Genomic DNA, 26,605 nt, shown 5'->3' with positions numbered 1-26,605 from the left:
CCTGAACCGCGCCCGCCGAGCCCCTGTCCTCACTCGCACCCTCCTGGACTCGCTGCAACCCCATCTAGTGGGTGCCCACCATTTTGCCATCTTTTTTCTGCATAATTTGGGAGTTTTAAAGTGCACATATTTAAATATGCACAGTTTGGGGGCTGGGAAAGTTTAATATGTGCAATATTAGAGGCATTATGCTGGCCCCCAAGCTGTGCATATTTAAATATGCCCATTTTTTTTTTTTAAAAAAAACCCTTTTTACGCAGAAAGAAAGGCCACAAAATGGCCGGTGCTTGCTGGACAGGGTCACGGTGAGTGCAGGCGACTTGCCAAGCTTGTGAGGGCTTGAGTGCGGGTCGGGGGGGCACTTCAGCAGGTGCCTGCAGAACTTGAGCTGGGGTGTGTTCGCACATCCCTGATCCCGACTTCAAATATAACCTGATGGGATCTGAGCTAGCGGTGACTGACCAAGAAAGAGATCTTGGGATTGTGGACAGCTCAGTGAAGATGTTAACCCAGTGTGCGGCCACTGTAAAAAAAGGCAAACGCCATGTTAGGCATAATTAGAAAAGGAATTGAGAATAAAAATCATAATATCATACCACCTTTATACAAGTCTATGGTGCGACCACACTTTGAATACTGTGTATAGTTCTGGTCACCACACCTAAAAAAAAGTTACTGTAGCACTGGAAAAAGGACAGAAAAGGACAACTAAAATGATCAAGGGGCTGGAGCATCTCCCCTATGAGGGAAGGTTACAACAGCTGGGATTGTTTATCTTGTAAAAAAGGAGGGTAAGGGGAGATACGATAGAGGTGTACAAAATTATGCATGATGTGGATAGGGGGACGTTTTTCTCCCTCTCTCATAATACTAGAACTTGGGGCCATCCCATGAAGCCGATCGGTGGGAGATTCGGGACAGATAAAAGGAAGCACTTCTTCACATAGCATATTGTTGTTGTTTATTCAGTCAGTCGCTTCCAACTCTTCGTGACTTAATCTATGGAATTTGCTATCACAGGATGTAGTGATGGCCATAATTCGGATGACTTTAAAAAGGGCTTGGACAAATTCCTGGAGAACGCTGTCAATGGCTGCTAGTCCTGCTGGCCAAGTGCTACCTCTGGTACCAGAGGCAGTAAGCCTATGTACACCAGTTGCTAGGTGAACATGGGTGGGAGGGTGCTGTTGTGCTCGTGTTCTGCTTGTGGGAGTCCCGTGGGCAGCTGGTTGGTCACTGTGTGAACAGAATGCTGGACTAGATGGACCCTTGGTCTGATCCAGCATGGCTCTTATGTTCTTATGTCTGCTTAGAGGTAAGCCTGTTTGGAGGGAGGGCAGGGCTTTGGCTTCCCTCAGCTGTTTTCAGGTAGCAGGAGCAGAGGGAGTTGTCTGATGCACCCAGCCCCACCATTTTAAAAGTTGGGATCAGTAGAGGGTGCAGAAGCACTAGGCCAGTAAGATATTACTGCCCTCTCTGTTCACCCAAATATTTCTGGTCTCCCACCTCCAGTGTAGCATTACAGTGAAACTCCATGTTGTGTCATCCGCCCCGGCCCACACACACACACACACACACACACACACAGACAGACTTTAAACCTGGGCCTGGTACTGAATGGAAAAGCACTGCTGCAGCTGCCCCCCCCCCCACTACTCTGGGGATGCTAAATTGGGACAGGGCCTCACTCATTTGAGCAAAAGGAGAGGGCAGTCTCTGCAACCACCCAGTGTAGCTCTTCTCTACTCAGTGTTCAGCCTTTTAAAAAATAAGCTAAAAAAATACACTGGTGCCTGTGTCAGCTAGAGTGTGGTCTCTGGGTCATTGGCACTTGCGCCGTCATGCTGCATGCTGATACCAGCATGCCTTAAACTGAGGGGGGGTGTTGGCATGCAGCCTTTCTTTCCCCCATGTAAGCCAATGGAACAATATTGAAGGGGGGGTTATAAAATGGCTGTGCCAGTAAATTGACCCTTTCGTGTCCACATGCATATACCCCCTAGTGTGATATAAAGCAATGACTGGATAGGTCTAGGAACCTCTGGTTTGGAAACAGAGTTAGAATTCCGTAACAAAACAAAAACAGTCTTGTGGCACCTTAAACCATGGGTAGGCAATGTGGTGCCTATGGGTCCCAGTGGGCCCTTGGACATCTTTCTTTACGCCTACTGAAGTCTTCTACTCCTCTTTTTTTCTTCTTTAAATAACAAAGCGAGCAATCCTATGTCCCCTAGCTGGGAGGCAGGAAACTGTGCTCCCTGCCCCTTCCCCCTCTTAGCTAGTGTGGAGAGAACTATGCAGACTACCTCTGTGCTCACAAAACAGGGCCGGAGATGGGGAAAAGGAGGCATTCCCGGGGGAGGGGAGGAGACTGGGGACATGGGACTACGAAGTATCCCCAGCCTCGTTCCCTCCCCCAAGCCCCCTCCTGCTCTGCATTGGATACATGTAAGCCTCTAACTTTGGAGGCTTATGAGTACCCAGGGTGCATCCCAGAGGACTGCGCCCAAAATATCTTACTAGCAGCTCGAAAGCAGTGAGGACCTCTAGCTGCTCCCATCTTTCCCCATGAATGCCTTTGGGCTACATACAGGGCTCAGATACATTCTTAGGAAAATGAAGATGGTAGGCAGCAGGAGGCTGCTGCCTACTATCTGTACTGCACCCATTTTGTTGTGCTCAGAATGTTTTTTCAGATTACCAAATATACCCATAGGCCCGAAAAGATTGCCTACCCCTGCCTTAAAGACCAAGGGAGCAATCCTATGCAGATAAGCAGCTGCCTCCAAACTCAGAGGCGACCGCCTGTCCAATGCAGGGTGGGCGAAGCCCAGAGAGGATCTTTGCTGTGCTCCAGCTGCCCTGCATTACTGGTTAGGCTTGGGGTGGTGGGAGGGAGGATGGATGGTGCATAGGAAGCCTCGTAAAGCGGCTTCCACTGCTGCTGGGAACGCCTGCTTTTGCCCCACTCCATGGTGCTCTTATGAGCCTGGAGCCCAGGGCTGTGCCAACTACGTGGTGAGTGGGGGGGTTCTCCAGGAACCAACCAGTACTATGGGTGTCTAGGTGCTGTCTAGCAGCCATAGGATTTTGCCCTTAATGTGTTAGTCTTTAAGGTGTATAAGATTCTTTGGTTTTATTGCTGCAATAGCCTAACACAGCTAGCCTTCTGGAAATTATACCAACAGAAACCCCTCTGTTCTTGCTTTGTTTATGATACACACATATAAGGATCCTCTTTTAAAAACAGTACATCAACAAAAAAATTGTGTAAATCTCCCAACCCCCCCAAAAATCTTCATTGTTCTGAAATAAAACAGGAATAAAGTGTGTTTTTAGTAGTTTCTGAACATTATTTTTGATTATTAGATTTTTATTGGGAGAAATGGTGAAACCTTAAAACTTAACGAAAGTGGAGTTGGGAGAATCAAAATATATGACCTGGGCTACTCAAGGGATACCGCAGTGCTGGTGTGAAAACTTCAGTCTTGAAGGTGTAATTTTCATTTCCAAGAGCATTTCTACACCAGGTTAAAACTCCAAAACTAAGTCTCACAGAGCAAACTAATGGGTATAAGATTCTAGCCTTTTAAGATACTCGTCTTTAATACAGTACTCGTGGCATGCAGCTAAACATAATCAGCTGTTAAGGCTGGTAGATCAAATAAATCACTGTCAAAACCAAAGTAGACGGGCTAGATACAGCGAAATCAAAAGGCTTAATTCTAGGTCGACACGCGCCTCCCGTTTGACAGCACAGCAGGAAACGCAGGGAGAAACAAGGCCGCCGCTTTGCTCAGCGTCACGTTGGCTGCCACGGGACGGCCTTCGGTGGCGGGCCGCTAGCCGCCGCCGCCGCCCGCCTCCGGCCTTCCCCGCCCCCCCAAGCGCCGCGCTCCAGCCCCGCCCTCCTCGCGGGGCGGGGCGGGGCAAGGCGGCTGTCGGGCGGCCTGCCGCGGGCTCGTCCCCCCGGACGTGCGGCTCGCGGAGGACAGCCGCCCGCCATCTTGTTTGCTCGACGGACGATGCGGCGCCGTTCCCGCCCCGCAGCTGCCTCCGCTCTGGCGCTGCTTGCGATGCTGGGTGGAGCCCTGTCCTCCCTGTTGCCGAAAGACGGTGAGCACGGCTGCCCCCCGCCCCCGCGGCGTGCTGACCGCCCTACACTGGCGAGAAAGCGGCGAAGGAGCCTGATCTGGGCAGGTTCCCTCGCTCTTTAAGCGCCAGCACACCGCCAAGGCCGCGGAAGAAGCGCGCCTGCGTGTGGAGGAGGCCTCTCCAAAACGACTAATCCCGGCAGCCTCTAGTACAAGAGGATGACGTGGGCGTGCGGAATGAGCCATGTGGAGTGATGGATGCGAACGCTTTGGGGCGGGGGGTTCGCGCTGGCAGCACTTGTTCGTAGGTGCGGTTTAAGTGACAGCCCCATTCTGCCTCTAAATTGCGATTCGTGCAGTTATGGTGGCTTTTATAATGGCTACCATGATTGCACACATCTTAACGAGGTATATTAGCATCATAGACTTGTAACTTGAGATTGATTTATTCAGAGAGTGTCTAGCTCCTGGGTGCCCTTTTTATATTTCCTAGAGCGGAAGTCACAGCTCCCCCCTTCCCCGAGAGCGCTGAGAAATTCAGGATTTCAAAGACTAGGCAGCAGCCTCAGGCATGCTTCAGCCCTGCAATATTCACAGCAGCATGCACTGTCAGGATGTTGTCAAGATTAAGCCTCAGATCATTGGTCCTCATCTTGTCCATTACTGATTTCAAGAACCGATTTAGCACCTTTCACTGCCTTAGCTGAGCCATACATAATGATGATAGAGCTCCAAAGTTCCAGATGATGTCACTGTGTCATGTAGATGTTGAAAAACATGGGGAACAAGATGGATGCTTGTGGGACCCCATAGCATAAATGCCATAGGGCCAAGCAGCAGTCCCACAACATCACCTTTTGAAAGCCCTTCAGTTAGGAAAGCCTATTCAGAAGCCATGGTTGATGGTATCTAGAGTAAGTATCGATACTATCAAGAGAGGGTATCGAGAGTAAGCGAGAATCCTAGGGGAATGAGCAGAGTTGCACTCCAGAACTTCAAATCAGTCGACACCAAATCCAAGACAGCTTCAGCAGACCCTTATGTAGTTGGGTCTAGTAGAATCCGAAATTGCCCAACTGCAGCTAGAATCCCTCAAAACTAGGATCAGTCAGACAAGAACGAGATGGAATAGCTATAGACTACAGCCACAACCCCCTTCATGGATCACTGCCTTGTTGTGGCGAAGGGGCTTGCGTAACTCAGTGAAGCCATAAGCTATGCCGTGCAGGGCCACCCAAGACGGACAGGTCATGGCAGAGAGTTCTGACAAAATGTGGTCCACTGGGGAAGGAAATGGCAACCCACTCCAGTATTCTTGCCAAGAAAACCCCATGGAACGTATCACAAGGCTAAAAGAGATGACGCCGGAAGATGAGACCCTCAGGTCGGAAGGTGTCCAATATGCTACTGGGGAAGAGCAGAGGGTATTTCCAAGTAGCGCCAGAAAGGTGAAGCGGCTGGGCCAAACCCGAAAGGACAGTCAGCTGTGGATGTGTCTGGTGGTGAAAAGAAAATCCGATGCTGTAAAGAACAATATTGTTTAGGAACCTGGAATGTCAGATCAATGAATCAAGGTAAGCTGGAGGTGGTCAGACATGACATGGCAAGACTGAACATCGACATCTTGGGAATCAGCGAACTCAAATGGACAGGCATGGGCGAATTTAATTCAGGTGACTATCATATCTACTATTGTGGGCAAGAATCCCTTAGAAGAAATGGAGTAGCACTCATGGTCAACAAAAGGGTGGGAAAAGCAGTACTGGGGTACAATCTTAAAAATGATAGAATGATCTCAGTACGAATCCAAGGCAAACCATTCAACATCACAGTAATTCAAGTCTATGCCCCAACCACTGAGGCCGAAGAAGCTGAGGTTGATCGGTTCTATGAAGACCTACAACACCTTCTAGAACTAACACCAAAAAAAGATGTCCTCTTCATCATAGGGGATTGGAATGCTAAAGTAGGAAGTCAAGAAATCACCGGGATAACAGGCAGGCATGGCCTTGGTGTACAAAATGAAGCAGGACAAAAGCTAATAGAGTTTTGCCAAGAGAACATGCTGATCATAGCAAACACTCTTTTCCAACAGCACAAGAGGCGACTCTACACATGGACATCACCAGATGGTCAATATCGAAATCAGATTGATTATGTCCTTTGCAGCCAAAGATGGAGAAGCTCCATACAGTCAGTAAAAACAAGACCTGGAGCTGACTGTGGCTCAGATCATGAGCTGCTTCTTGCAAAATTTTGGCTTAAATTGAAGAACGTCGGGAAAACCACTAAACCGTTCAGGTATGACCTAAATCATATCCCTGATGAATATACAGTGGAGGTGAGGAATAGATTTCAGGGATTAGACCTGATAGACAGAGTGCCTGAGGAACTATGGACGGAGGTCTGTAACATTGTTCAGGAGGCAGCAACTCAATCCATCCCAAAGAAAAAGAAATGCAAGAAAGCAAAGTGGCTGTCTGATGAGGCTTTACAAGTAGCTGAGGAAAGAAGGGAAGCGAAAAGCAAGGGAGAAAGGGGAAGATATACCCAACTGAATGCAGAGTTCCAGAGAATAGCAAGGAGAGACAAGAAGGCCTTCTTAAATGAACAGTGCAAAGAAATCGAGGAAAACAACAGAATGGGAAAGACTAGAGATCTCTTCAAGAAAATTGGAGATCTCAAGGGAACGTTTTGTGCAAAGACAGGCATGATAAAGGACAAAGAAGGCAGGGACCTAACAGAAGCAGATGAGATTAAGAAGAGGTGGCAAGAATACACAGAAGAACTATACAGGAAAGATCTGAATGTCCCTGATAGCCATGATAGTGCGGTCACTGAACTTGAGCCGGACATCCTAGAGAGTGAAGTCAAGTGGGCCTTAGGAAGCATTAGTAACAACAAAGCTAGCGGAGATGACAGTATTCCAGCTGAGCTATTTAAAATCCTAAAAGATGATGCTGTTAAAGTGCTGCATTCAATATGCCAACAAATCTGGAACACTCAACAGTGGCCACAAGACTGGAAAAGGTCAGTTTACATTCCAATTCCAAAGAAGGGCAACGCCAAAGAGTGTTCAAACTACCGCACAATTGCGCTCATTTCACATGCCAGCAAGGTGATGCTCAAAATCCTACAAGCTAGGCTTCAGCAGTATGCGAACCGAGAACTACCGGAAGTACAAGCTGGGTTTCGAAGAGGCAGAGGAACTAGAGATCAAATCGCCAACATTCGCTGCATCATGGAGAAAGCAAGAGAATTCCAGAAAAACGTCTATTTCTGCTTCATTGACTACGCTAAAGCCTTTGATTGTGTGGATCACAACAAACTGTGGCAAATTCTGAAAGTGATGGGAGTACCAGACCACCTTACCTGTCTCCTGAGAAACCTGTACGAGGGTCAAGAAGCAACAGTCAGAACCAGACATGGAACAACCGATTGGTTCAAAATTGGGAAAGGAGTACGACAAGGCTGCATATTGTCACCCTGCTTATTTAACTTATATGCAGAGTACATCATGAGAAATGCCGGGTTGGATGAATCAGAGGTCGGAATTAAGATTGCTGGGAGAATTATCAACAACTTCCGATATGCAGACGATACCACCCTAATGGCAGAAAGCGAAGAGGATCTCAAGAGCCTCTTGTTGAGGGTGAAAGAGGAGAGTGCAAAAGCTGGTTTGAAACTCAACATTAAAAAAACGAAGATCATGGCATCTGGCCCCATCACTTCCTGGCATATAGAAGGGGAAGAAATGGCAGCAGTGACAGATTTTACTTTCTTGGGCTCCAAGATCACCGCAGATGGTGACTGTAGCCATGAAATTAAAAGACGCTTGCTCCTTGGGAGGAAAGCTATGGCCAACCTAGACAGCATAGTAAGAAGCAGAGACATCACCTTGCCGACAAAGGTCCGTCTAATCAAAGCTATGGTTTTCCCAGTAGTAATGTATGGCTGTGAGAGCTGGACTATAAGGAAGGCTGAGCGCCGAAGAATTGATGCTTTCGAACTGTGGTGCTGGAGAAGACTCTTACGAGTCCCCTGGACTGCAAGGAGGTCAAATCAGTCCATCCTAAAGGAAATCAACCCTGAGTGCTCATTGGAAGGACAGATAATGAAGCTGAAGCTCCAGTATTTTGGCCACCTAATGCGAAGAGAAAACTCCCTGGAAAAGACCCTGATGCTGGGAAAGACTGAAGGCAAAAGGAGAAGGGGACGGCAGAGGATGAGGTGGCTAGATAGCATCACGGATGCAATGAATATGAACTTGAGCACGCTCCGGGAGAGAGCGCAGGACAGGAAGGCCTGGCGTGCTATGGTCCATGGGGTCACGAAGAGTCGGACACGACTGAACAACAACAACAACAGCCACAACACCCCATCCCCAAATAAATACAAATCAGGCATCCAGAAAGGTAAGAAGCTTAAAGAAAGAGCAGCTAATGGACATCAATCAGGCCTCTAGTTTTTTAAAATGCAAAATAACTTTCTGGTCTATTTTCAGAACAGACACTTTATTGGGGGTGTGATACATATCTGTGTAACTGTAGGCAATCACAGCGATTCATAAAATTGTGGAACATACATTATGGTGTTCATGTTTGTTTGTAAAGTTCCATTCTGGTTGTCAGGCAGGAAAACCGGCAGACCCACCTGTTATTTGGATAGTAGAAGACAGGTGTGGGGTGGAAATTGATGAGATTCCTCCCTAATACAGTCGAGTTAGGGACTCCTTAGGAATCCTACTCCAGGTTTTATTTTCTCTGATATTTGTTAATTAGTCCTCTTCAAGCAAAGACTTAAGTGTTGTATGTCATATTCTAGTTATATGAGCTGTTGTTTTCAATCTGCTAATGGTCTGTTAAAGAAAAAAAAAAGAAAATCTGTAACCATGGACATGCCTGGCCAGCTGCCCTCTGGCTATAAAATGTTTTAAAATTAGAAACAAAGAACACTGCAGCCCTGGCATGCCCATACCAGTCCAAGTGATGGTGCTGTGTCTGTGCGCTGCTCCTCCATTACCTGCTGCTCCCTGGGTGATCTTTCAGGCAGCCCCGGGCCCCATCCACACCCAGCTTTTACCCTGGGGTGGGTGTGAGTCAAGGTCCGCCATGATAGATGACACAGTCACGACTTCGCAGCCATCCGTGATTTTTGCCCGGAAAATGCGGAGTTCCAAGGAGTCGTTTTGTTGCAATGTTTTTCGTTTGCTATGGGTTTCTCTGTGCTTGTGACCCGTCTGTCCCTTCCCCAAACCAACGTCGCATTTTGCAGGGGGCATGTTGTAGGCATGTGTTGTGCCTGTGTCACTCTGTGATGCCCCTTTACTCCCCATCCCTTCACAGCTGCGCAGTTACAGAAGCTTGTGAGTGTGAACCATTGCAAGAGTCTCAGGCTGGGGAACTGACAAACTGTTGGTGTGGAAATGGTGGAGCACAAAGCACCCGCTTTTTACCTAAAAGGGACAAGAAGACACAGCATCGCCCCTCAAATACAAAACAGCCACTGAAGTCTTGTGCCCCCACACTCACTGGACTGCACAGCTGTGCATTTCAGTATAATAGCACAGGGTGGGCACAGCGAGTCTGTTAGGGAAGTGCAAGTGTACTGCAGATCTTGCTGATTCAACGCTGCATTGCTGCGCAGTTGCGACGGGGTGAGCTGTCAAAGTGGTGCCATATAGATGGGGCCCTGGACTTTGGCGCCAAGATCCAGCCCTAGCTGCAGCACTGATAATTGAAAAGCATCAGAGACACTTTTAAGTACAAATATCACCAAGTTTCTTGTAATGTAGGGTGATCTTTTCTGTTCTTGTTTTTCCTAATTATTGTTTGTGTGGGTGTTTTTCCCCTAACTATGGTTTTAAAAGACTTCAGTAAGGTAACTGAACTTGTTTTTAAGTGATTCATGTTTTTTGAAGGTTAGAACTGCATTTCAATTTTGGAAAACAAAATAAACAATTTTGGCTTTAAAAATGAGTTCACATCTCCAAGGCCAGATGAACTGCACCCTAGGGTAATAAAGGAACTGGCAGAAGAACTCTCAGGACCTCCGTCTATTATCTTTGAGAAACCATGGAGGACAGGTGAAGCGCCAGATGATTGGAGGAGGGCTAATGTTGTCCCTATCTTCAAAAAGGGCAAAAAGGAGGAACCTGGGAACTACAGACCAGTCAGTCTGACATCAATCCCTGGGAAAATTCTGGAGCAGATGATAAAGCAATCCATCTGTAAGCACCTTGAAAACAATGCGGTGATTACTCGAAGCTGACATGGATTTGTCAAGAACAAATCCAGCCAGACTAATCTGATCTCATTTTTTGATCAGGTAACCTCCCTTGTGGACTGTGGGAATGCTGTGGACATAATATAGCTCGACCTCAGCAAAGCTTTCGACAAAGTGCCCCATGATATCCTGATGAGCAAACTAGCTAAAAGTGGGCTAGACGAAACAGCTCTCAGGTGGATCCACATTTGGCTACAGAATCGGACTCAAGAGTGCTTGTCAATGGGATCTTCTCCCAACTGGGGAGAGGTAACGAGTGGGGTACCGCAGGGCTCAGTCCTGGGCCCAGTGCTCTTCAACATTTTTATTAATGACTTGGAGGAGGAGGTGCAGGGAATGCTGATCAAATTTGCAGATGACACAAAATTGGCGGGATAGCAAATACCTTGGAAGACAGAAACAAAATTCAAAGTGATCTTATAGGCTGGAGTGCTGGGCAGAAGACAACAGAATGACATTTAATAGGGATAAATGCCAAGTTCTGCACCTAGGAAGAAGAAACCAAATGCACAGTCACAGGATGGGGGATACTTGGCTCAACAATACTACAAGCGAGAAGGATCTTGGAATTGTTGTCGATCACAAGCTGAATATGAGCCAACAGTATGATGTGGCTGCAAAAAAGGCAACTGCTCTTTTGGGCTGCATTAACAGAAGCATTACTTCCAAATCCCGGGAAGTACTAGTTCCCCTGTACTCAGCACTGGTTAGGCCTAGGGATGGCGGAGGATTTCTCTCCGAAACTTCGGGGGGCCGAGCGCCAACGTGTTCGGCCCCCCGAAGTAGTTTCGGGGAGAAATTCTCCGCACGCCCCCCCCACACACCCCCCGGGACGGGACTTAGCTTTGCCGAATGTCCCTCCCGGCGGCGGGTCCGGCCGGCGGTTCGGCAGGTGTTAGTGCGGGGCGGGAGCGGCAGCTGGTCTTTCGACCGGCTGCCGCCGCCGCCGCCATTGCAATAAAAGAAAAAAAAAAACGCCCCCGTGATAGGCTACGTGACGATTAACGTAGCCTATCACGGCTAGATTTGCAAAGTCAGCCGTGATAGGCTACGTTAATTGTCACGTAGCCTATCACGGGTGACTTAAAAAAAAAAAAAAAAGCGTACGGATAATGGCGGCCCCCATAGGGAGCCGCCATTCGCGTTCCTTATTTGGTCGCTGTAGTCTACGTAAAGATTTATGTAGACTACGGCGAAAATAAGGGCAATGCTATTTGCGTTGCCCTTATTTTCGCCGTAGTCTACATAAAGATTTACGTAGACTACAGCGACCAAATAAGGAACGCGAATGGCGGCTCCCTATGGGGGCCGCCATTAGCGTACGCGCTTTTTTTTTTTAAGTCACCCGTGATAGGCTACGTGACGATTAACGTAGCCTATCACGGCTGACTTTGCAGATCTAGCCATGATAGGCTACGTTAATCGTCACGTAGCCTATCACGGGGGCGTTCGTTTTTTTAAAAAAAAACTTTGGAGTTCGCAGCCGGGCAAGGCGAGGCACCTCCTCCCCGGCCTGAATTTTGGCCGGGCGAGGCGGGAAACCTCCCCCCCCCGGCCTGAATTTCGCTGGGGGAGCAGCAAAGCGTCTCCCCCCCACCGCGAACAAGCTTCGAGGACAGGTAAGTGACTTTTGTCCACCCCTAGTTAGGCCTCATCTGGAGTACAGTGTCCAGTTCTGGGCACCACACTTTAAGAAGGATGCAGACAAGCTGGAGAGGGTTCAGAGGAGGGCAACGAAGACGATCAGTGGACTGGAAACAAAGCCCTATGAAGAGAGACTGAAAGAACTGGTCATGTTTAGCCTTGAGGAGAGAAGACTGAGGGGAGATATGGTAATGCTCTTCAAGTACTTGAAAGGTTGTCACAGAGAGGAAGGCCAGGATCTCTTCTTGATCATCCCAGAGTGCAGGACACGGAATAATGGGCTCAAGTTACAGGAAGCCAGGTTCCGTCTGAACATCAGGAAACACTTCCTGACTGTTAGAGCAATATGACAATGGAACCAATTATCTAGGGAGGTAGTGGGCCCTCCCACACTGGAGGTATTCAAGATGAAGCTGGAGAGCCACTTGTCAGGGATGCTTTGACTTGGGTTCCTGCATTGAGCAGGGGGTTGGACTTGATGGTCTTCTAGGCCCCTTCCAACCCTACTATTCTATGATTCTATGTGGAGTCTTTTTAAAATAATATGATACCATTCAGTAAATTATTATCACTAAGAAATTGTTTTTATTGTTGGGTTTTTGAGTTACTTCTATTACGTTTTTCAAGTAATAGTATATTACTTTTCATAGTATACCCCAGCGGAGAAAAAACGTAACGTATAAAGTGTGATCCTAAACGTTAGTCAGTGGACATTTGACTAAAAGTGGGACATTTGACTATGACTTAACATGACCAAGATATTTTTGTTTAGATTTATAACCCACTCAATCTCAGCAGATCAGTATAGCAGCTTAATTATTTACTGATGTAGCTGGGAGTTTCCAATTTGAGCCTCATAGGCACACATTTCTTTCCCCTACTTCCTCCCCTTGCCAGATCTATTTTCCTCCTTAGGGCTTCCAGATAACATGAACAATCCAACCAAATGAAGCTTGTGCAGACTATTTTAAATTAGGGCATGCAAGACCATTAAAACAATGTGACCTGTTATCTCATGAGTTAAGCAAGCCAGAATATTCTTTTGGACCAACGCTTGATATTTAGGATGAGTGATTCACAGGTTTACAGAGTCCAGGTTTACATAATCTCTCCAACAGTTGTTGGTCCACCAACAGAACTACTATGCCAAACTGATCAGTTTAAAATAATCCCTCAGAAGATCTGCTTTAAATGTGTTACTGCTGCATGCAGGCTGCTTTATAGGACACTTAAAAGCATTGCATCTCACCAATATAACTGTGTTTTGATTTCTAGAATGCGGAACAAGGCCTTCTGCGGATGACATAGCAACAGGGAGTCGGATTGTAGGTGGACATGATGCTCAGTTTGGGGCATGGCCATGGCAAGTTAGTCTTCAAGTTTACCGCTTTGGTGTAGGATATCACCATGTTTGTGGTGGATCTTTAATTAGTAACAACTCAGTGCTGACAGCAGCACACTGCATTAAAAAATGGACGTATGTACCTTTCAATTCTAAACCTTTTCTTGTTAATTTTAGGTGAAAGAAAAGTATAGATAAAAATGCATTGGCCTAATTTGGAAATGTATAAATAACTTCAATATATGTACATACTTTTATCAATCAACCTTGTCCTCCTGAACTGGTTTCTCAGGTAGGCTGGAAAGATACACTCTGTGTCTGTGGCATCTGCTACTTTTTACCGGGGGGAAAGGGGGGGGGGAATCCAAAATGACAATTGAGTTCAAATGGCTGTGGGAAACACCACAAAAAGCTGTCCACATAGACAGCCTGTGTTGTTGTTTTTTTATGTCAGAAGCCAGTTGATCAATTTCCTCATCTTTCTACACCTATTTGCATTATGGCAAATCATTAGGAAAAGGCTACAGCTGAATACAACCAAAATGGTTGGGGGAAGGATGGAGGAAGCAGATAACCAAGGGTATCGTGCAAGAAAGAGGCCAAGGGAATGGAAACTAGAACTAGACCATCTGGAGATCCTAAAAGAAAGCTGGTGGCAAAAAAAAAAAGGATGGAGGTAGAAGTAGGGTAAAGAAAATACGAGATTAAGGAGTGGACAGGAGCAAAAGCTAAGAGAAAGAGGAATGCAGTGCCTGAGAGGGGAGCCTGGAAGAAATAGGAGCCAAGGAAAATGAGGATGGGGCAAAGCCAGCTAGCTACAGGGAAGCAAGCCTGAAGCTGGTACTTCCCTGCCTCCTCAGCTACAGCCACATTTGGTAGATATTCTCTTTGTGGGCTTCTCTTAAAAATGTCAGTAGTTGCATGAATTTATGAGCAGCAGTTCTGTAAATCTACTTATGAGGTAACTACACTGAAACCAGAGGATCTATGCCAGAGGTGGGGAACCTGTGATCCTCCAGATGTTGTTGGATTCTGACTCCCATCAGCTCCAGCTGGCATGACGATTAGTCAAGGATGGTGGGAGCTGTAGTCCAGCAACATCTGTAGAGCCACAAGCTCTCCACCCCTGATATACACTTTAAAATTATGGAAGAATTAGAAATAAGAATGTGTTTTTATGATCTTTGCAGATTTCTGTTTAACACATTGCTGTGAGTGTATTTTTCTTTTTAAAATATATATATTTTTATACACACAGAGAAACATCTATAGAATACATTTACAGGCATGTCTTGGACAGTGCAGCTAAATAGTTTTTTGAAACTTATTCAGGCTTCAGACGTAATTCTTGTTGCTTACTATGGAAAGCATCCAATCCTGTTTATGGTGATTCTAAGATAGTTTGTCTTGATTCCTCTTAGAGTTGTGAAGATCCAGAAAAAGAAATCGGGGAAAAACTTTTTTTCTGAGGACCGTTTTTGGGTTTTTTTCCAAAAAATTGGAAAAATTTAACAGCTTAAGGGTGCAATCCTACCAAGACAGGCAGCCACCTCCGAACTCGGAGGCGACCGCCTATTCAAAGCAAGGCAGGAGAGGCACGGGGGTCGTTCCCTCTGCACCTCTCCTGCCCTGCTATTTTCCGCTAGACAGCTGTTTTCGGCTGTCTAACTGTGAGGGGCCGACTGGGAGAGGAGGCTGCGTGTACGACACATAGGATGTGTTATACATGTAGTTCTGCTCTTCCCACTCCGGTACGCCCCCAGCCCCGCCCCTTTGCAATTGCTCCGCCCTCCTCTTCCGAGTGCGGAGGATGGGGCTTCTCCGTGCTGCCTCCGAGGCAGCGCGGACAAGGGGGAAGGTTGGATTTCTGGGAACTGACCTTGGAGCATAGGCTCTGAGGTTGGTTCCCGGAAAAGAGCATATCCTATGGCCCTCTATATAGTGTCTAGTGGCCATAGGATTGCTCCCTTAGATTATGAAATATTTTAGAATCTAAAACAAAGTATTTATATATTGTTATCCAGTTTTTACTCTCCACAAAATGAGTTCTAAAAACTATGTAATAACAACACTTTTATAGAAAGACCAGAGATGTAAAATGTCTGGAAATAACAAAACCATGGGGTAAATGTTTTTTAATCCTCTCTGTAAGATTCCCAGCCTAGTTATTTCTTTCATTCCTTATTAAAATTATTGATCTAAAGTATATTTTCCTGATAGACATTTATACTCCGTTTCCCAGCATGTGAGTACAGTCACAGTACCGGCATTCTTGACAGTAAATGTGCATTCTTGACTTTGTAGAACAAAACCCAAAAACCTGTTTGGGTTTTGTTCTATAGTGTTTCTGATGCTGTAGCAGTCATTTCGAGCGCAATCCTATCTAGATAGGCGGCCGCCTCCAAAGTCAGAGGTGACCGCCTCCAAAGTCAGAGGTGACCGCGTATCCAAAGCAGGGCAGGAGAAACACAGAGGGGATCGTTCCCTCCACGCTTCTCCTGCTCTGCTTTTTCTGCTAGACAGCCACAGGAGTACAGAGCAGGGAAGGAGGCTGCTGTATGACACATTGGATGTGTCATACAGGCAGCTACCCTCTCCCCGCCCCAGAACACCCCCAGCCACGCCCCTTTCCGGCCCCTCTGTGCTCCTCTTGCAAGCGCGGAGAATGAGGCTGTTCCATGCTGCCTCTAAGGCAGTGCAGAAGAGGGGGGAGGTCAGTTTTCCAGGAACCAATCTTGGAGCGCAGGCTCTGAGGTCACTTCCCTGAAAACAGCATATCCTATGGCCGTCTAGCCACTGTTTAGCCATAGGATTGCTCCCTTAATGTAGTTTTAATCTATTCAGGCAATAATTACAATTTACTGAGTTTTAAAATATAATGATAATTTTATGAGCAAACTAAGTTATACATAAAATAACTTTAGGAACAGAAAGGATGCTTTATGTTCCTAAAATAGCCCTCCCCAACCTCGTGCCCTCCGGATGTTTTGGACTACAGTGCCCAGCATTCCTGACTATTGGCCATGCTGCCTAAGGCTGATGGGAGATGATTCCAAAATATCTGGAGGGCACCAGATTGGGGAAGGTTGTCTTAAAGCAACAAAGTGACTTTAGATTGTAAAGGCTGTTTAAAAAAGTATTGTTTATTTTTCAATTTCCCCCCAAATTTCCATTTTTTCCTTAACCCTCCCAGAAAAAAACTTTTTTCCATGGCCTCAAAATTTCTGGAAATTTTACATCTCTAGTTCCTCTTCCATTCTGCTTTGCAATACTGATTGCATTCAACTTACAACATTCCTAAATGATAAACTAGGTCTAAGAGATAGAAACCTGCCGATGGCTCTATAAGGGGTCTGTGGCAAAAGGGGGATGATTCCACATTTTCCAGATGAACTTTGTATTCACTGGACCACACTGGCTCTCAGTTTCAGTACTCCAACAACTGGAGCCCCTTTTTTTCTGTTTTGCTTTCACATTTTTTGGGATATGGGTCACACAATTCTGCCATATAGTACAGCTCAAAAGTACAATGTCAATTGTATGAATTTTAGCTTGGATAAAGTTGCTTGGATTTGCCTTGGACTCCATTTTGGGGTAGGTCAGAGTACTATAATCTTTTCAGCTTGTAGAGCTTGAGGATATGGACAGGGTATGTGGAGTAATGGGGGCCACCAGTGTGTACTCGACCCTTGCCCTTCTTGACTAATTGAATTGGCCAAGGTGGGCCTGATGCTGTGGCTAAGGGAAGTGATTAATGCTCTTTTGTGAGAAGAGGGTTGTTCCTTCTTGCTTAAAAGAGGCAGTAATAAGACCTTTGTTAAAGAAATCTTCCTTTGATCCAGGAGATCTGTCTAACTATAGGCCAGTCTCAAATGTACCATTTTTGGTGTCATGCCTCCCTCGGACGCCTCCGAGGATGAAGGGGAATGGCAGGCTCCAGACCCAGTGGAAAGGACCAGTGCAGAAGGAGCCCAAGCCCCCTCCCCTCCTGCAGATGTTCCTTGCCTGGCTACAGCCTCCCCAGAGGATTCAGAGGGCGAAACACCCCCAACCCCAGCAGAGCAAAGGCGGCTGCATGTAAGAGAACAACATAGGTAGACCTCTGTCCGTTTAAGACAGAGAGGCTTTCAGAAGCAAGAAATTTGATTACATGCAGCTGCTTCAGGGTGCTACGGTTAAAAGCAGGAAGCAGACAGGGGCAAGGCTGCTGGAGAACAACATTGTTTTCACATGCCGGTCTCGACAGCCTTGCCTCAACTCCGAACCTGAACCCCCGCCTTACTCCTGTTCCCTTGTGTGTTGGACTGTGGACTGGAAAATAGACTTCTCTTTGACACATCTCCTTGGATTTGAATGAACTGGTAACACTTCCCACTTCAGTCCCCTTTTCCCTTGCTCAGCCTTGGACAGGTTTACAACCCTGTTATCAGCTAGGGAGTTATTGCCGCCAGCTGCAGTCAGCTGGCAAGAACTGACACTTGGCTAAGGTGATCGAGAAGGCTGTTGGTGTTGCATCTCCAGAAACATCTGAACCCATTTCAATCAGGATTTTGTCGGGGATATGGGACTGAGACTTTGTTCCAAATGCTTAATGGAAAAGTTGAGTTTTGATAACGCTTTTGAAGTAGATAAGAGAGGTGTCATCTCCTTCCACTTAGTACTTATGCATTGCTTAGGAGTGTTTATAATGCATCACATACCTTACTTTAGTAACACTTACAACAACCCATGTAAGTCAGGCCACTATTCTTTGTGGTCTCTGTGCATCACACATATGGGCTGTGTGGAGCCTCAATTTGGGAAACTTCTATAGTTGAGGATCGTTTTGGTGGAAACCCTCTGCCACCATCCTACTGTGCATGTCTGCAGTAGGTTCACACCCAGTCCTTTAGTTCTCTTTTGACCACCCTGCTGGTTTCCTCATAGGGAACTTTACTTGTAAAACAGTGTTAGTAGTATTTTGCTGAAGTAGTTTGTCATTTCTCTTGCTTTCTCTCTTTCTATCCAATCTTCTGTCATTTTTATTTTCTACCTAAAAAAAAGTAGAGTAGTTTGTTCATCACTTCACGGTCGTTGATTGCAGTAGGGTGGAGGCACATGGTGTTAAAAGCACCATTCTGTAAGTGTGTGCATTGTGGCAGCAAATTACCCCCTACACATGGACATTCGCTCTGTCTTTTTTGTTTGGGGGAGGAGCATGCAGTGGAGACTTGTCCCCAATACCAGAGTTTTACCAAGCAAGCGAGGTGTAACTGCTCGGACCACTGGAAGGCAGTCCTCTGGAAGAGAGCGTTCAAGGCAGTGGATACCCAAAAGCTGTCTACATCTAAGGTGCAAGAGTTGGCAGCTAGACTGTGGGAATGTCCTCCCCCCGACCCCTACTGCCACCTCTCTGGGTGTGTTAGCTCTAACCATGGGCTGAACGGATCCACCAACTCTGGGCCATTCACCAGTTATGTCAGCTGCTAAAAAATTATCTGAAAAAATGAGGGCTCCGAAGCCAACCTTGGAGTCTCAAAAGAAGAAGGAGGTGTCTAAAAAACATGACTTGGGCTCTAAAGAAGCACATGAGTCCGCACCTAAATCTTCTATTCTGCCGCCACCCCAATTATTGAAGTCACCGATACCAACGCGTACAATATCAGTACCAGTGTCAGGACCGGCACATACAGCCTCAGAGTCCAAGGGTGAAATCAAAGAACTTTGGCCATCTAGAGAAGGGGTCCTAGGTCTCAGTCACCCATATGCTTTCATCAGGAGAGAGAACATGAGCACTGTGAAGGCTCCCCTGAATCTATCTGATCGGAATGCTGGGAGAAGCTTAGAGAGAGGTGATACGATTGGGACATTCGTGATAGATCCAGGTCACCATTACAAGAATGGTGCAGATACTTGGACTGGTCCCTTCCAGCATGTAGGACCTATCATTGTGATGAATGGCAACAATGTTGGGATTGAGAGGTGTACTTTGACTGGGCTTGGGACCTAGCTGCTATTTCCTCTCGATACCAACCACTTCCACCAGCAACAGTATCTCGCCCTCCATGAGATAGTTCTTTTTTGCTGCCTCCACCAGTACTACCTAGACCTACAGTACGTTGCTGAGACATGATCGCCCACCTTCTACAGGACCAAGAGATGAACACTATATAAGAACTGTGGGCATTCCTCCAGGTCTCATTGTCTCTGTCTCCTTTGTTGGTTTACCAGATATGAGAAGATACTCCAAGATGTCGCCACACTGGGTGGAAGATTATCAATTGGATTTGATGTCATATTCATCGGTTTGCCCTTCTATATCATCTCCAGATGACGCCATCTGTATCCAGAAGGTGTCTTTCCCGTCAGAGGATTTAGGTCACTTCATGGATCAAACCCTGAGGATGGCTCAGTCTCTTGATATTGAGACACAGCAACCTACGAACTGTCTACAGGATCCAGTACTCAATGTTGTATATACCAAAGGGTCGGTACCAGTGGCAATTCCATTCCTACTGACATTGTTGCAGATAGTCAAGCAGTCTTGAAAAGCACCCTGTTCATTGATGCCAGCAGCAAAGTGTCTAGAGTCATTATACTGTATTCAAGAGAAGGACACAGAGTTTCTCTTTACTCACCCTCACCCCAACTCTATTATAGTGGAATCTTCTCAAGGTAGATCACAGATGCTCCACGCCTCAACATCAGACAAGGAAGGTAGTAGATTAGATGTGCTGGGGCAACAAATTTATCCTTCAGCAGCACTGGGACTGAGGGTAGCAAACTACCAGGTGACCATGTCGCACTACCAGTTATTCTTATGGGTGAAAATAAGTTCACTTGCGATTACCTCCCTGATGACCAGATGGAGTTGGCTAGAGTGTTTTAGATGGAGGCTTTAAAGTTATCCAGGCAGCAGATTAATATGGCCAGGCATCAAGCAGACTGTGAAGCCAAGGCTATGGTCAGTTCGGTGGCACTTCAAAGGCATACATGGCTACGTTTGGCGGGGCAGACGCCTGAAGCCCAATCTTGAATTAAAGATCTTCCTTTTGATGGAGAAGGTCTTTTTAATGTGAAGACAGATGGAACTATGGACACAATCCCAAAGAGAAAAGAACTGCCAGGAAAATGGAACTGGTGCAGCAGCAACCGGTTTACAAGCCTTGATGTTGGTTCTGGCAGCAGCCAAGCAAGACAGCAGTTGGACCTCAGTTTTAAGTTTCAGTGTCAGCAACATCAAAGGAGACAGTCTTCCTCTAGCCAATTCCGACAGGCTCATGGGAAGCCAGACACCGCTTCAAAACGGCGATTTTTATTCAACCCGTCTATTTCTTTGTCTCACCCCCATCTGAGGAGCTATTTTTGTTTCCTTCCAAACTGGACAGCTGTAACATCAAACTCCTGGGTCCTGACCATCATTCAATGAAGGTACAGTATAGAATTCACAGTTCTCCCTCCTAATGGTACCGTAAGGATGACTCCACCTTCAGACATCCTCAGAGCCAAGACAGAGTGAAGGGAGCATGGCTTCAAGGGAGCCATGCTTGATGGCTCCCTTGAAGGGAGCCATCAAGAATGTTCTCCTGTACCATACCAAGGGTTGATCTTTCTCCTAGTACTTTATGGTACCAAAGTGGGATGGCAGACCTCAACTGATATTGGATCTCGGGGACCAGAAGCAGAACATTCCAAATGAACACTTTTGCTGCTATCCTACCACTTCCTCGTTAAGAGGTGTGGTTTGTGGCTATAGACCTCAAGGATGCCTACTTTCATATCACAACTGAGAGCTCACACCAAAGATATTTCAGATTCATCATCAGTTTTGACATGTTTCAGTTTTGGATTCTACCATTTGGTCTGGCCACCACTCTGAGGGTGTTCATGAAGTGTATGGCAGTGGTATGTGCACATCTTCAGGTCCGAGGCATCAAGGTTTACCTGTTTAGAGGATTGGTTGATAGTCACGTCTTCCAGGGAACATCTAGTCAAGGCGATAGTGGTGGTTCAGAATCTTCTAAGCTCTGTGGGACTGTATGTCAATGAGGAAAAATCCACATTGAACCTGATGCAGGTGTTTCCATTTATTGGGGCAGTGTTAGGTGCTGTAAGAGCCCACACGTACCTGCCACGGGACCAAGCTTTAACTCTTGCCAACCTTGCGGACAGACTCTTTTGGCAATGTAATACCACAGCGTTCAGTGTACAACGTCTGCTCAGACTGATGGTGGCCACAGTCTCTGTAGTCACTTCAGCACAGCTTCGAATGCCACCTCTACAGAGTTGGTTTCTCAGTGCATTCACCAGTACCAGCAACTTTTGTCGGACCCATCTAACTATACTGAACGAGGTCGCTCACATGATTCTTTGGTGGGTGGAAGTAAACAACCTCCCCCAGGACATTCCCTTTATCCGACCAGCTCTGTCCCAGATGCTATCTACCGATGCTTTGCTTTTGGGATGGGGAGCACGTTGTGGTCAACTCCAAATACAAGGGTTTATGAACTAATGCTAAAAAAAACACTTCCACGTCGGTGTACTGGAACTGTTGGCAGTGAAGAAGGCTCTCTCCTCCTTCAAACTCGATCTTCGGAACAGACACATCTAGGTGCTTACCGATAACACAGCAGTACTTTGGCATCTGAACAAATGGAGGGACATGCTCATCCTGTCTCGTCAGGTTGACTCTCGAGATCTTCAACTGGGCCATCCCTCGAGGGATCGTCGTTACTGCCCTCCATATTGCTGGCGCAGAAAATATTCTAGCGGACTCACTGCGCTGGACTTACCTGTCATCTCACAGATGTCAAATGGTTTGCTTAGTCCTTCACTTCCTGTTTTGACGTTGGGGGACCCTAATGATGGATTTATTTGCAGCAGCTCAGAACACAGTGTGCACCAGATTCTGCTCAAGAGCGGGGATAGGCAAATCATCCCTAGTGGATGCATTCCTGGTATTGTGGACGGGGAGTCTATTCTACCTCTTTCCTCCATTCCTGCTATTGGTTAGAGTGCTAATGAAGATTAGGGCAGAAAAGACCAACTGCATCCTAATTGCTCCTTGGTGGCCACTACAGGACTGGTTTGCCCCACTCCTCAAGCTCACCAGGGGGAATTAATCCACCTTCTGGTGATACCTAACCTGCTGTCCAAAAATCAGGGCTGCATCCAACACCCAGGCATAGCCGCACTCAGACTGACAGCATGGAGGATTCATCAGTGAAGAATCATCTTCCTATGTGGGTGTGTCTAGTTCTAGATGCCGCTAGAAAACCAGCAACAAGAAGATCTTATGCTGGTAAGTGGAAGGCTTTCAGCACTTTTGCGAAAGCAAATGGTTTGACCCTGTCTGGGATCCTATGGATGGCATTCTTACTTTTCTCCACTCACTTTTCCAGATAGGACTTGAATATTGGTCAGTTAGGGTCTATCTAGCTGCTATTTCAGCTACCCACCTTCCAATCCAAGGTTTTTTGGCATTTATACACCCATTGACTCAACAATTCTTGAGAGAGTTGAGAAATCTGGCATCTCTGATATGGGTACCGATTGCTCAATGGAGCTTATCAGTTGTTCTTAAAGCTCCAACTACGAAACTGCTTGAGCCGCTCTCTACTCTGGACCGCCACCTCCTTTCATGGAAGGTACCCTTTCTGGTAGCCATTACAACAGTGTGGAGATCGAGTGAGTTGTGCACTCTGCGTATTGATTTCCTGTATTTGATATTCCATAGGGACAAAGTAGTGCTCCATCCTGACATGACATTCCTCCCAAAAGTGGTTTCTGATTTCCACTGAAACCAGGACATTATTTTACCAATCTTTTTTCCATCTCCCTCTTCCTCATTGGAGGCAACTCTGCATGCCTTGGATGTTTGTTGAGCTCTCGCCTTTTATAAAGCTAGAACAAAAGCATTTCATAAGTCACAATGACTGTTTGTATGCTATGGAGGATCAACGAAGGGGTCACAAGTTTCACCCCAGAGGTTCACTTCGTGGATTGTACATACCATCGAACTAGTGTATGAGATCATTGGGCTCGAGTTATCGAATCCGATTAAGGCGCATTCGACATGTGGTTTATCCATGCTGACAGCCTTTGGAAGGGGAATTTCGTTACCAGAACTCTCCAGGGCCGTAAGATGGGCCTTTATTTCACACTACACACTCGAAGTTCGAGCTTGAGAGTCCTGCAGGTTTGGCTTGCAGTCAGTCCTGTCATCGCTTCTCCAATGAGACATCATCATGCACCTACCCACCTCTGGTAAGTCAGCTTGTTAATCACCCATATGTGTGATGCAAAGAGACCACAAAAAGAAAGGCAGGTTGTTTACCTGGAACTGTAGTAGTTCCTTGAGTGGTCATCTGTGCACACAACCCTCCTACTGTCCCCACTTTGGTGTCGATGTTGATACCGAAATGTATAGTTACCAAGGCCATATTGGGTGGTCTCAAGGAACTGAGGGACTGGGTGGGAACGCTGTACAGACATGTGCAGTAGGATGGTGGGGGAGGGTTCCCACCAAAACGATCCTCAGCTATAGAAGTTTCCCAAATCATGGTTCCATGCAGGTGCAGAGCCCATGTGCGTGAATTCACAAATGACCACTCAAATAACTACAGTTACAGGTAAGCAACCTGCCTTTATTAAACCTACCAGGTGGCCCAAAAATAGGTATACAGTTGTTTAGAATGTTGATGGGAGGGGGAGAGAATGTGTGAATAGAAGATGTGTGGGTGGAGTCAGAATGATAGTTGGGAAGAGTGACAGTTAAATCAGTTAAGTGTAGAGAGTGAGGCCCTTAAGTAGGTATGCAGTTGTTTAGTTATTTTTTTTTACTGATATTGTGAATGATGGCAGTGAACTTGAGTCAAGAACAAAGAAAGTGGATTCTAAAGCAGTACTGGAAGACTGAAAATGCTGAGCGGGTGCGCACAGCATGGTAAGAAGCATCTGACACTCCTCCACCAACACGTCTGACAATTTATCGTCTTAGAGATAAATTTGAAGCAACAGGTGCAGTGGCAAATGCAGTGAAATCTGGATGTCCTAGGATGTCTATGACTGAGGAAAATGAGATGAGAGTCGCTCTGACATTTGTGAACAGTCCGAAAAAGTCCACACGACGTGCATCGAAGCAGCTATCCATACCTAGAACATCCTTGCAACACTTAATGCGTAAATTGAAATTGAAGCCGTACCATCCAAGACTGTTACATGGTCTTCTGGAGGACGACCCAGACCGTCGGTTGCAATTCTGTGAGATGATGTGTAACCAAATCTCTAACGAACCAGACCTTCTTGATAAGATCATCTGGTCAGATGAGGCTTCTTTCACGTTGTCAAGCCACATGAACAGGCATAACTGTGTGTATTGGGCAGATGAAGATCCTCATTTGACTATCGCATCTCAACAGAACCAGCCAGGCATCACAGTGTGGGGTGCACTGTCCAGCGAAGGTGTTGTAGGACCAGTTTTCTTTGATGCAACTGTGGATAGTAACAATTACCTAAACATGTTATGCGACGTGGTAGTGCCACAACTCAGAACCAGGGCTAACTTCGCTGAACTGCTCTTCCAACAAGATGGGGCACCTCCTTATGCTTTTGCAGTAAGGGACTATCTTGACAACACCTTCCCACAGCATTGGATCGGACAATGTGGCAGCATTGAATGGCCACCACGTTCACCCGACTTAACACCAATGGACTTCTTTTTGGGGGGTGTAGTAAAGAATAAGGTTTTTGAGAGGAATCCCCGGACAGTGGACGAATTAAAAGAGTTCATCTCGGAAGCATTTATGGACATTGATGCGGACCGGAATTTGTGTCGTACTGTGTGTCATAGTGTTCTGGACAGGTTCGAGGAATGTTGCAACGTTGATGGAATATATTTCGAGCACTTATGAGATTAAACAGTGTTAAACAAATGTAAATGTAATAAACAGTGTAATAAAATGCAAATAAACTATACCGTATACCTACTTTTGGGCCACTCTGTATATTGCATTTATGCTGCTACTGGAAATGCTGGGGGACAGTGGCTAGAAAGGCTTCCTAAGACCACTTTGTGAGTGTGTGGCATGGATTAGAGCTGGATTTTAAAGGATATCACCTATTATGTCCATCTTAACGGCTCTTACCCATCAGTTTGGGTACTTGGGGTACAATTTTATGCATGTTTAGACAGAAAAAAGCCCTACAACTCCAACCATCCCCCAACCAGCGTGGCTGGCTGGGGCATGCTGGGAATTATGTGACTTTTTTCTGTCTAAACATGCATAGGGTTGCGCCCATGGTTGCATTTCTGATACAGCTAGGCTGACCTGTTGTTAAAGATCCCTTTTTCTTTTCCTTTTTTGAGTTTGAATATAACGTCAGATTTTGAAAGCTTCTCATGGCATGGAAAGTTATTTAACCCATTTTAGAGTATGTAAGGAAGAAGGACATTTATCTCCTTCCTCTTCCAAATTATAGCTTTCATTGTTTCGAAGGAATATTTCTTAACTCTGTGGCATGCACACTGGGACTCTTTATTTTGAATAGTGGGTGCCAGTGTTAAGTGACAAACTGTTTATGGAGTTACACTTGGTTTCTTTGAAAAGGGGGTTACCATGCAACATTGGGTAGCTGCTGCTCAAGAAACATATGCCCACATCCCTTTTGAGAGTGTAGAATTATTTTTGCAGTTCTTTGGACCCTGGCCTTAGTATTTGCAGCGCTGATTCGGAAGACAATCTTCTATGATCCTAACTTGATGACCATATTCTAGCTTCCAAAAAGAACCGCCTTTTCTTATTCCAAATAGAATCTTTATGTGGGGAAATGAGCATCACCTCCCACTGAATTGTACACATAGAACTATGTAAATCATTGTCATCATGGCAAACATTGAAGTGTTTGCCATGATGACATTCCAGGTTTGTTTTCCGAGGGAAATTCTTGAATCTGTTTTGTGTCTGGCCCTATGCTTATTGGTTTTGCAAAGGGTGAGGAATAAGTCTGCTCAAGTCTTAAAGGGCTTCTCTACACCAGGGTTTTATCCCGCACTCTTACCGGGGCTTCTGCTTCTCGATTAAGATCGGCTCCTTAACGCATGCTTACACGTGCTTTTTTCCGGGGATTTCTTTTCTCTGCAAGTTCCATATGGTTCATTATAAAGCTACTAGACGGCGCTGTGGTAGAGCGGAATTACACAATTACACGCAGCTGTTGTCGATTTAGAGAAAATTCCAGACTCTCCCCAATCTTAAAAAAA

At 46.1% G+C, this 26,605-nt stretch overlaps 1 protein-coding gene across 2 annotated transcripts in view; it reads left to right on the top strand.

The window, feature by feature from the left end:
• The first annotated feature begins 3,923 nt into the window (after window positions 1-3,923).
• Window positions 3,924-26,605, top strand: part of LOC146353739 (transmembrane protease serine 12-like) — a 42,766-nt gene continuing 20,084 nt past the window's right edge. Inside the window, exons 1-2 of one of the 2 annotated variants that reach the window (XM_084837198.1) lie at window positions 3,924-4,116; window positions 13,299-13,500. In XM_084837198.1, the coding sequence (XP_084693324.1) occupies window positions 4,026-4,116; window positions 13,299-13,500 (293 nt within the window). In that variant the 5' untranslated portion in view covers window positions 3,924-4,025. The remainder of the gene's footprint in view (window positions 4,117-13,298; window positions 13,501-26,605) is intronic. The other variant, XM_084837199.1, reaches the window with a different exon arrangement.

The sequence above is a fragment of the Heloderma suspectum genome, chromosome 2 (genome assembly GCF_057233095.1).
Source record: "Heloderma suspectum isolate Gila_16-S chromosome 2, 16-S_ref, whole genome shotgun sequence".
Classification (NCBI taxonomy): Eukaryota; Metazoa; Chordata; class Lepidosauria; order Squamata; family Helodermatidae; genus Heloderma; species Heloderma suspectum.
The sequence above is the reverse complement of the archived record's forward strand: the minus strand, read 5'-3'. Positions and strand labels throughout refer to the sequence as shown.